We start from the raw sequence: 12,857 nt of genomic DNA on the forward strand, positions 1-12,857 counted from the left end.
GGGCCTTCTTGGGCGCAAGTAACGTATTCCACATAGTAACGGGCATTCTTGATCATCGTCAAAAATTCAGTGAAACGGAACACTTCCCGGCCTGTCCCGTAGGGGACATCAATAATGTACGCAAGCTTAATCAATTCGGGAAATATTATCTTAGCTATCATTTTACGTCATACTTGAGTCTTTACACCGCTGACGATTAGCGAGATATACTTGGTCAAGCAAATCTTGTCAGTAGAAAAAGTCGACAAATTTAAAAAATGTAGGCGCGAAGGGTTATCGTCCCGTAGAAAATTTGAATTTCTCGGCATTTTCTACTGACAAAATTTGCTTGACCGTCTATATGTGTATTTTTTCAACGCGGATGATTTTGATTTTGATAAAGTCTTCAGGTCAGTGATTAACTATTTATACCTACTTTAATAAAACAATCTAATCTAAGATTGCTAACATTTTTTTGCCAACGGTTCCATTTTTCAAACACTCCGCTTTCTAAAACTACGGCACCTTAATACGAAACAATTGATTGACTTTCCCTTGCTGTAGAACTATAAAATGGAAGAATGAAATAAATTTCCGAGCAAACATTTTTAAGAGAGAAAAATTTTGTTTTTGTCGTGCCTAACCTGAATCGCAAAACCGTATTAGGCATTCTTCACAGAACCTGTTACACGAAGTTGAAAGGGGTAACAAATGGAGCGCTCAGGCAAAACCAAGGGCGGAAAATTGAAAAATAAATCCCGCCACGGACGGTACATTAGGGCTGTTGGGTTGTTAGTGAGTTATTATGGGCAACTTACTAGATTTTTGGGTACGAAAGGGTTTTGTTTTTTCATTTTGCATAGTGCTCATTTGCATCTTTTTTGCATCTACAATATTTTATCTAAGTACAAACAGCAACACTCCTAACTGTACAGGTGGGCCTTATTACAAAAAGGCATAAGGTCCACCGATGTATAGTTAACAGTGTGGGCGATGGTACCTACTAGTCTGCATTCACTAAAAATAAACTATACCCCTTTTAGGGATTGAATTACTACGATGGTTCATGATATTACAAGAAAATACTGTCGACTGTACTTAACGAATGAAGAATAACAAATAACAATAAGTCACATAAGGGACAGATGCAGAAGGTGGTAATTTTGGACACGGCGCGTATAGTGCGTCGGTTCCTCACTCTGCGGCCCTGACCACCGGCAGCTTGGGCCCTGCCCCGCTGCCGGCGGCACCCTAGGTTAGGTTTTTTATAATGTGTTTATATGTATTTTTTATTGTTTTTTATGTGCTTTTGTATTTTACTTTTATATTCATGTTATAAACAACCTAACTTAAGACGAAAAATAAATAAAGGAACCACATAAACTGGCAAGCCAACGAAAAATTAGTAGCGTGTTAATCCATTTATCCCCCTTGGGACCATTCGCTGATGAAAATAAGAAGAATAGTTTTGTCCCGCGGGTACGATCGCTCGCTGGCTAACTTAGTAGGTACTGTAGGTAGGTCATGGCCAAACTCCGTTTTGAGGGTTGCAATTCATTGAAAATCAGGGCTGGCAAAACTATCTACCGTAGGGAACCCTACGGGTGTCCCCAGATATATCGACGCGCATTCGGCAAAATCCGAAAGGAAAATCTTTATGCTCGCGAAATAAGAGCGGAAAAACCTTCGATGCGTCGACACGGCCGATGCCAGTCTTTTTCGCTCATAAAGCTTCTTTCTATCGGATTTTGCCGATTTCGCGTCGACATATGTCCCTAACTTCCCCCTAACCCACCTAACCGCCGCCTAACTTCGCCGTTAGTGCCCAACTACGCCCAAGTAATATATTGTTTTTATCAGAAATCTGATATCTACTGAATTTACAATAAAATTTAGTTCCGTAAAAAGAGTATTATGCATGATTGATAAGGAGGTTTGGTGATAAAACAATTCGGTGAAGTTACTAAAAAGTATTATTGCAGAGGGAATTACCTATTTATTTATTTCCCAACCTAATGTCTATAATGAAAGTGCTCATGACATGTCAAACCGTTAAAAGCCTGACTCGTTTAGTTAAGTAATATTACCTGAGGTACCTAAGTAAGCTACTAGGAATGAAATAACATTTTCATTTGTTACTTTAACTTATCTTTATGTAGAAAACGTCTTTCTGCACTTAACTTTACTTAAAGTTAAGTCATAACACACACAACATTGCGGCGTTTATGAGTATAAGCTGCTTATCCGCAAACCAAACTGACGAACGAGGTCATGTTACCATCTCTTTCACTCCTACTACGACTATGCAAGTGTGAATGAGCACAGTAATGTCAGCATTGTTAGGTACTTTTCAAGTTTTCACACTAGCACAGGAACCAGATGCGGCGCCAGAGATAAGCGTTTTACATACTGGAGCTGCATTCAAATTTGAAAAATCTGATTTTGATCTCGCATACCGAAGCGACTTACGGTTCTGCATCCAATGTTAAGATTGTATTCCTGACCTGACATAAAACCTGACATGAATGAGTATGACCTAGTAATCATTCGTGCGTCCATTTTGCTCGAATTTGTCCTTACAAGTATTAGCGCGAGCAAGATCCCGTTTTGATGTTCGAATTGGCCTGTGTGAGTATGTATCTACTCGTAAATATTCAAGGTCAGATAGTTAAAGTTCAAATTCCCCTTACGATCGACTGCTAATAAAGCTTGTAAATGGCTCCAAAGAAACAACACAATTACATATTCATCAATCAACTTTAACATCAAAAACTAATAATTCAGATAATAATATTGGGAAATAAATCGTTCATTCCTGTCACTTTGGATACATTAGCCGTCAAAGTGTCTGTCGGGCGTCGGGCGGGCCAGAAAACGCTTGTTTCCTGTCCCGCTATTACTGTGGCAGTTGGATAAACGTTCACGCCATTCTGAGCAGGAACATGGGTTCCTGCTCACTATTTTGGCACTGAATGATTAAGTTTACTTAATAATAATAAATCGTTTCAGCAGTTTCAGCGTGAAGAGGTAACAGACAGACAGACAGACAGACAGACAGACAGACAAAGTTACTTTCGCATTTTTTATATTAGCAGTACTTAAACTAGTTTAAGTATAGTCTGTATCTTTAGGTACTTATATAAGAGTAAACAAAATCTTTCAAATAGCTCCTGAAATCATAATGTAGGTTAAAGTCAGATCGTTCAGTGAGAGATTCAGGCGATTTTTTATTTGGATGGTTAACCAATAAATGTTCTAACTCGAAAATGTACAACAACAACACATCCATAAACACACAAGCACATAACTCAGATTTCCGGAATTTAGCACCAAACCTCACACACCCAATATGCTCTTATATCGGCCTAATCCGGATAATAACCGGATGACTGTCGCCGTCGCCTGAGCTATCCTGAATTTCCGGGTAACAGGCGTCCCCTCTTACGCTCCCAAGCTCTCAAGGGATTTGGAGAAAGTAGTTGCGATTTATTTATTGGCTGTTTGGGAAGTTTACCTGAAAAGTTAATAGAGGTGTACGCAATTATAGTTTGTGGCTTTTGAGGTACCTAACGTCGGTCAAGTGGGGATGTAAACTAGTTTTTTGATGACTCGTATTTAAGGAAATATAAAATTTGGGGTACAAATTGTAGAGTACATTTACCCTTTTGAAATTGCGGTAAAGTGAGTGGAAAAGAATATTGCGTCAGAAAATCGTATTTAATGCATATTTTTTGTTTTTAGGTTTTATTACCTCTAAAGGAAAAACGGTACCCTTAGGCCTTATAGGATCACTCGTACGTCTGTCTGTCTGTCTGTCTGTCCGTCTGTCACAGCCTTTTTTTTCGGAAATTATTTACACATAGATATGTAGATTTGTGAGTTTGTGACCCAAAGACAGACATGTAACGTAAAGAAACGAATTTTAAACATGGGGTCCCACTTTTTCCGGCGTAGCTGGCAACAGCACCATCGCCAGCACGATGGATACTCACCAATATGAGGGCGAAGAGCGGCAACGGCGCATGGTGCGTGGCCATCAGCGTGCCTGCGCCCAGGCAGACCGTCACCAGCACGGAGCCGGAGAGCGCCACCAGCGCCTCCCACTCCGGTGCGGCTGGCAACAACGCCATCGCTAGCACGATGGATACTCACCAATATGAGGGCGAAGAGCGGCAACGGCGCATGGTGCGTGGCCATCAGCGTGCCTGCGCCCAGGCAGGCCGTCACCAGCACGGAGCCGGAGAGCGCCAGCGCCTCCCACTCCGGCGCAGCTGGCAGCAGCGCCATCGCCAGCACGATGGATAGAATGAAGACGATGACGGAGAGCGTGGACAGTGAACGGACTTGTTGAGGCAGTTCCTGGAACAAAAGAAAACATATTTTCATGGACTAGTCACACTTAGCCAAAACATTTTTTTTTTTCAAAGTATGATATAAAGATTTTACAGTTTTGGTTTCCCTCAATGTAAGTACCGAAATGTAAATTTACCCTGGCGTCGGGCATAAACGCGATTTACGTTGTACAGCTAAATCTGGTTGCTGGCATCCATTTTTCGTACAGATACATATATGTATGTGGTTAGATCGTAGATACATTGCTAAAAAATGGACGTCATCAGAAAGTGACGTACTAAAAAATGACGTCCATACCCACCCAAACATACACATTTCTTATTAGAAAGTAACCTACTCCGCCTAAAGGGTATGTATGTTTGCTTCTCTATGTGTGTTCTGCCTTAAAATCCAAACTCAAATCAAAACTTTTTTGTGACGTTCATTCGTGTGTGTATGACGCGGACGAAAGATTTTTTTTACTAAAAAAATCTAAGTCCAGAGCTTATCAAACGTATGTGCTTTATTTTGTGTAAGTCGAACTTAATTCCCCGGGTCAAACTAGATAGTCTTTCAAGTTAACAAATAACAAGTCTGTAAAAGCTTGAAGCACATTTTCTTTTTCTCCGCAGTTAATTAAAGTAGCAATTATTTTTTAATCCTAGATCTAGGTTCTAAAGTGAATGAATCCGCTCCATTGTGCTATGTTCGGTCCTGTGGCAGGACTTTAAGAAATCTTCCTCTAATTAATAACTTGTGTTTCCTGGGCATAAAAAACACCAGTTAAACTCCTTCACTGCTAAGCTATGCTTGTAGCGCTATGTGGCTTGTAGAATAATTTTTCAAATACCTATTTTGTTTAATACTTCATTCTTAGATGCGTAACGACAACAGAACAGAACTATAGTGACAGACAACGTACACCACGTACACAGACGGTACATCCTGAATCATTAAAGTAGAACCTTGGGTTTGGATCCATTTTAAAATGTTTTAGAGGTAGGAAACATTAAGGAAGATTTTTGAAATTCATTTCCTTATGGCATCAAAATGAGTTTGAAATTTTTTAACGACTTTTACGCAGACGAAATCGTAAGCGAAGGGTAATCTAATTATATATTTTAATACATTAGAGTTTTTTTTTTTCCTCCCCGCGAGTCCCGCGACCGACGAAATACTTGCTAAAAAGTAAAAAGCAATTCAAGCATTTTATTATAACATTTCAATTTTTACAGTTCATATACGGTTTATACGGTTATCACACTGACGGCCCAATTCGAACAATGCTAAAAAGATGTCACAGGCTCACAGCGATACGATACCGATCAGGCAGTGCCAAAAGTGACGTTTTTGGTTGAGGAAATGACATCTTATAAGCATTGTTGCACCTATGCAATTAAAACTGCACGAGGCCATGCGCATGGCGGGGAATAGAACCCTATTGAGGAACCTGGTCTTCAACTGAAGGATATGATGTCACGATCCTCAGTATTGAGGGACCGACTGAAGAAGAAGCATTGTTCAAATTCGGCCGTGACTCAGTTCAGCGGATGCGGCGACTGTTTTATTACCCGGCAATATTTCAAGCAATCATTATCCAATAATACGGATGAGATCAAGAAATCAGTTGACAAGCCCCTACCATAGAGGGGCTAGATATGATTACAAGACTAATTTCGCGAAGCGAGAATTTGTATAACATGTCGTCAAATTGTCAACTAGTGGACTAAGTAAATATCCCTTTAATCAACTTAACTACGGTTCTATAATCTTGATTTATAGCCTTCAGAGTCGTTAGCGACGTTAGCGTTAGTCTCATATTTTCAAAATAAAAATACGCCCCTATATGTAAAAATCCAAGGTACCTATTTGAATTGAAAATTTCCAATTTGACATTGTGTACGGTGAGTTTCATCAGTGGTTACTCAAAGAGTTTCTGAATGTCTGTCAAGTTAAACCAGTTTGACAGCACTGCAAAACAGACTGCACATTGCACTGCAGCAGCAATTTCTACGGGTAAAAAAATAATTATTGATTAGTTACCTTTTGTTCGCATACCGACCTGAAAGGCCTTCTCTTGAGAAATAGGTAAGTATACATATAAGGCGTCCACGATTGCAAAAAAAAAAGGATTAATTGAAAACTGAACTTTTTATTTTAATTAAGTATATTTGCTTTCAGTCTTTTATAAACTAATGTAGGTAAATAAAATCGTTGAATCGTTTTATAATGTCATTGAACATTATATACGCCATCTAGATGTAAACAGTAAGTAATCAGTAAATAGTTGGCAGCGACAGACCTAATAAGAATGATCATTACTCTACTTGCTTACAGGTTCTACTTCCCTAACTTAATTACGGTTGTCCTCATTAGAAAGAGCCGGAGAACCCTAAAGCGAGACAAAACACATGAAATAGACCGCTGGGAACAATCGAAGTAATTCGATAAGAATAAAAGACACCACATTTATAGATGAAAAGGGCGTAAGAAAAAGGAAATCTACTAGCAGATAAGTTTTCATTATACTGAGGACGAAGTCTCACTAAAGGACAAAGTTTGAGGTTAGAATATATCATAACCTAACCTCTTGACCTCGGACCCGGGTATGTCCTTAAACTACGTCCAGGACCCGGGTATGTCCTTAAACCACGTCCAAGACCACCGGTGGACGGGCAGCAGCGTCCCTCAAATTCGGTGTACTCGACTGCGATCGCCAACCCGCCTGCCAAGCGTGGCGATTATGGCATTCACCCCCCAAAAAAGGGGGAGGCCTATGTTCAGCAGTGGACGTTTTATGGCTGAGATGATGATGATGATGATACTACTACTGATGATGATATACTGACTCTTGAAGCCTAGACAATTGATCGTGATTGAGATGAGAGTAGTGTAGAAAGGTTGTGGTAACAAACACGTATAATAGCCCTTAACTTTTGGGTGGGTATGACCCGTATGACTACCCAAAAGTTAAGGGCTATTAAAGGTGTTTGTGCGCTGGGGGCTTAGAGGTAAGAGCGTGCGACCGGAGGTACCAATGAGTTTTTCTGAACTTATGTACGAAATATCATTTCATATTTACCAGTTGCTTTTAGGTGAAGGAAAACATCGTGAGGAAACCGGACTAATCCCAATAAGGCCTAGTCTGCCCTCTGGGTTGGAATGTCAGATGGCAGTCGCTTTCGTAAAAACTAGTGCCGACGTCAAATCATGGGATTAGTTGTCAAGCGGACTCCAGGCTTTTATGAGTCAGGCAAAAAGAACTTTGGGAATGTCTACAGCAGCCATTCTCAAAGTGTGTTCCGCGGAACCCTAGGGTTCCGCAAAGCCTCTGTAGGGGTTCCGCGAAAATATACTTGTAATAATAAGAAAAAAACCAGCTCTTCTATAGGTGTATCTGGTCCTCAGTGATGAACGAAAAATTTTAATTTGGGGTTCCGTCAAATATTTCGCTTGCCGAAAGCGTTCCGTCACCAAAAAAGTTTGAGAACCGCTGGTTTACAGGAAAGAGGTGACAGTTTTGTGTTTGACCTTCTTTGTCTTGGCGTCAAGTCTGCTTTAAATTGGGAAACTTTAGCAATAACAAGAATAATATTAATAAAAGAGGCCTTATTACGGAAAATATGAGAAACCGTTTGCATTGAAATGTTTTAGTTTCCATAAAATCTTCAACTTGACTTCCAAGTTAGAGAAAACGAAAGATTTTTTAACAATTTTATTGAAGGATAATAGTTATTTGTTTTATTTACAAGGGGGCAAAGTTGTTGTTTAACCGCTCGCGCTAATATTGATACCCGAGCAAGCGAAAGATTCCAAAATTGAACCACGAGCGTAGCGAGTGGTTCGAAAAATGGAATCTTCAGCGTTGCGAGGGTTTCAAAGCACGAAGGTTAAACAAAATTTGCCCCCGAGTGTTACACAAAATTTTTGACCACTCCAACCCGAAGCAAATATTAAATGTAAAATATCAAACAACATCAAATCAAATCCAAATGAATGTTATTAAATATTTATCATCCAAAATCATCATTTAAAAGTCAATTCTACCAGCAAACATAAGAAAACAACTAAAAATTTGCATTTGATTACTTTGCTTCACATGTGAATAAAATGCAACTTTGCTATCAGTTTTTGAAGTGCAAAGTAAGCCTTTCCGAGCTGGTGTGGTGAAAAATATATTTTATTTAAAAATACATTACGTAGCTATAATTTTTAAGAATTAGGTACATACATAGCACGATACACGATCCGAACGCTATACTTTAGCAAATTATCGGCGTTAATACAGTTTTGACTTTGGTGTCTCCATATGAGGAATATCTAAACTTTTAGTTGATATTTGATAAATGTTTATTTGGGTGATTGGGTGAGTATACACAAACGTATAACGATGGTAAACGTATGCGAAAGGTCGCGAAATCCACGATAATGCATGGTTCCAAGACCTTGCCCGAAAACGCGCAAAGAGGCACAATCCACCTGATGATGCCGACATGGCTCCCTGCTTCAGCTGCCACAAATGCGGTCGCAAATGCCGGTCCCGCATTGGCTTATACAGCCACGAGAGACATTGTTCCTCGCTAACAGACGCTGCATAAATAATCTGTCAAGATGCTAAAGGCCTGAATGAATGATAACGATGGTACCATTACCTATAATATCATTTTGAATTGGATGAGTACAGTCGACGTCAAAGATATCCCAACAAAAACATAAATGTGAAATGAGAGCAAAGTTCAATATTAAGAATATGTGTCGTTGTTGACTCGCTGACAAAAGAATTGAGATCTAAGGTGTATTCGGGTAATACCGAATGTCGGATAATTCCGAAATTCAGATGAAAATCACCCTTAATTCCATCATAATAAAAGTCTCCTTTCGGAATTATCCGACAGTTTTCGACATTCGGAATTACCCGAGTAAACCTTATATGGGTGCCAAGTTCTGTGTTGTGCAGATAATCCTGAAATTATAAAGGATTTGACTTGGCTAGTTTTTACAAATTAAGTAAAAGTGTAAACATACCTATCTTTAATGTCGTCTGTATACATATATGTAGGTATTATTGGTACTTATACGATGGTACCGTAATGAGATTATCTTGTTACCTGTCATAGGCGATACGAATAATTTAGAATGATTGCGATAAAAGAGATAGTGTTCACATAAAACACTTATTAGTTATGTTACATATATCGTCGGGTGACAAGCAAAAATCACTAACTACTATCAAAAAATTAAAGTAACAATGCACTTTATTACACTTGTAACACGGTTCATTGTCCAATAATTTCAATGGTGGTAGTTAGTGACTTTTGCTTGTCTCCCGACGATATAGCTTCATTAATACCTAGACTAAAAAATAGAACCATATTTCACATAGAAGCCGTGTTTTATTAGAGTCTAGACACATCACAACAGATCCGTGAACAAATAGTGTAGGTGTTAATGTCAGTTGGCAGATGGCAAATAGTTATTGAGTATCATTATTTTTGCCATTTTGTTCATACATCCATTTAGGTGAGCCCTTAAATAAATAAAATATGCGCTGGCGCTGTACAAATAGGCAGAGATAAGTGAATAAAAAACAAAAAATATTTTATCAATTTTTGTCACTAGAGTTAGACCAAGAAAAATCTGCAGCGATTTTGATAGCCCACGTAGTGCAAATGGGAGGAATTCAAAGTTTCTATAGTTCGTTTTTTTTTAGCATTAGAAATAAGGTAAATAATCTTGATGTGTATTTTATTGAAAAACACGTTTCAAAAATAGGTCACGGCAAATATACGTATCAATTATGAATCTAATATGATCATTTATATTCTTTCTGCTTTCATAAGTAATAGTTACTGTTTTTTTAAAGCGTTTTTCAATTAAAAGACATCTCAAGACCGCTTATCTTCTTTCTAATGCTTATACAAATGTTTAATTAAAACCCATTTCTCTACTTTATCGTTTAAACTTTAATTAAAACCCAATTGAAGTTAAAATAATGTAATTGCATTGTTCCAATCTAAAGAAACACGCCGAGAAAAGCTAGGCGGCTACGTCGTAGCAAGTAACATTCGTAGCACGCGCCGAGGATATCGTAGCAAATCTTTAAACTGAGGTGATTAAAGTCATACATGCTACGAAAAGGCAATTGCCTTTTCAGAGACGATATTTTACAACAAAATTATGTTCTTTTTCAAAGGCTCTTCAAAAACTAATGTGAAATTTGTATTTTACCCACGAGTGTCAAAGTTTTTTTAATGGACTTCAATAAATCAGGTAGGTACGGTATCATATTTATAATCTAACAAATTATATGGTAAGTACAGTCACCTGCAATAATATGTTACACAACGAAGGCCGCAAAAATATCTGATACGATCTTATTTATAGAGCCATAAAAGCGTATCACATGTTTTTGCGAACTTCGAAGTGTAACATATTATTGCAGGTGACTGTACATTGTTTTGACTTATGTTTGGAGAAAGAACTCTAACCCTAATCTAATATTAATTCTATCGCACACATAAGTAAACTAAGATTTTAACTCCTTACCTACCTACATTTGTACCTTTCTACGTTCAGATACAAAGCAAAGCTAAAACTAATTAGCAAATCGTAATTAACAGAAAGCTATGGAGCATAGCACAAGTTATACCTACTAATTAGTGCATTCCGATGTTTCTGACATTTCGCTGTCGGCATCGCTGCTGCATTTATAGGTACAGTCACCTGCAATAATATGTTACACAACAAAGACCGCAAAAATATCTGACACGATCTTATTTGTAGAGCCATTAGAGCGTGTCACATATTTATGCGGCCTTCGAATAGTAACATATTATTGCAGGTGACTGTACAGACGTAGTGCATTAATTGTTTTCCATCGTATTTTCTCGGAAACGTTCGTGTTTGTCCTGTTACTTTATTCAACCTCAGTACTTATTGTACCGAGACTGACTGAAATAGCAAGATACGTTCGTGGGCGTTTTCAGAAATAAATATTGAAAACCTGATTCTTTCACATCTGGACGTTCTTGGGCTTATTCTACTCAGAATCGACAGCATTCTCCATCCCACCATTAAAATAGATGTCCCAAAATGCCCATTCCATTACGTCACGTATATAAAAAAAACGTATGAAAAAATTTTTCACTTGTATGTGCGTGACGTAGTGGAATGTACAATTTTCATTGAAATTTTTGGGACATTTTATTTTATCATCAGAATTGAATATGCTAGTGATTCTGAGTTCAAAGAACCCAAAAACACGAGGATCTGCGAGAATCGGGTTTACGATATTTATTTCTGAAAACGCCCTCGTACGTTTCCGTGAAAATACGATGGAAAACAATAAAATTATGCACTACATTTATAGGTACAGTCACCTGCACTAATATGTTGCACATCGAGTGCCGCAAAAACATCTGACACGACCTTATTTGTAGAGCCATAAGAGCGTGTCACATATTTTTGCGGCCTTCGAATAGTAACATATTATTGCAGGTGACTGTACCTATTGGATTCGATGCTAGAAATTGCAATGTTATAAACGATTTCAATATTTTATAATTGTTTAATAATTGAAATTTTCAGTAATTATTGTATGTTCGTGCGCCACGCATTCGTTCCTCAAATGTTGTTTACTTAAAATAATGACAGCCATTGTTGCTAATTAATATCATAAAATATACCCAATTCTTACTCTATAGTCGACACGCAAGTGCAGGCGTGGCCTGATGGTGATGGCCTAGGTTTTAAGAGCCAGCAGGAGAGTTCATTTCTCCATACAAACGTACTCGACTGTTTCCTCCATGGGTTTTGATGCTAGAGCAATGATTATTTCAACACAGATTAATATTGTCAATATCTGTGTCGAACCGTTTAGCTTTTTTTGATATTTTTGTGTTTTAAGGCGCTAGAGCCCTTCAAAAATGGCCAAAATGGCCTAATTGACTATCAGTATATATCAGTTTTGCGGACTCTCATTGCGGAGAGGCGTAGTATTCAAAACTGATATCAATTAGCCAAAAAACAAAACGGTCCGACACAGATGATTTCATAATCATTTAGATTTCCAAATTTGATTATGATTGGTTTAGTTTTGGAGGAGGAAACAGTCGAGTACGAAACTTCGATTTTTGAGATTTTTACACAGGATTTTTCACCTTGTCCTTATCGCACTAGTTTTAGGAGCTGCTTCCGTTAGCGAGACGGGTATATTTATATTTACCTAAAACATTTAAAACTCACCCCTGTTTCGTCTTAATTTAACCCCTAAGTTATTCGCCAGAACAAATAACGTAAAACTTCAAAAACCATAAGAAACGATCTAACAGTTTTCAATTAGAGACAGCAATAACATTCAGATTGCGACAGCTCGATAATTAGAGAAGCAATGAAAACATGGACGCGACAGGAATTCCAATATCTCCGTACGCCCCACGACCAACCTACGGCATTCCAACAGAAAATGGTCCTTATGCACATGATCATTAAGGACTTTATTAGATTATAATATAAAGTCCGCATTTTGAACACATATTAACTCACAT

At 38.2% G+C, this 12,857-nt stretch overlaps 1 protein-coding gene across 1 annotated transcript in view; it reads right to left on the minus strand.

The window, feature by feature from the left end:
• The window catches only part of LOC134668679 (adenylate cyclase type 2-like), a 122,746-nt gene that overhangs the window by 26,354 nt on the left and 83,535 nt on the right, over positions 1-12,857 (minus strand). The window contains exon 3 of the mRNA XM_063526120.1: positions 4,132-4,338. Within this exon, the coding sequence (XP_063382190.1) occupies positions 4,132-4,338 (207 nt within the window). The remainder of the gene's footprint in view (positions 1-4,131; positions 4,339-12,857) is intronic.

Source organism: Cydia fagiglandana, chromosome 11 (assembly GCF_963556715.1).
Source record: "Cydia fagiglandana chromosome 11, ilCydFagi1.1, whole genome shotgun sequence".
Lineage (NCBI taxonomy): Eukaryota > Metazoa > Arthropoda > Insecta > Lepidoptera > Tortricidae > Cydia > Cydia fagiglandana.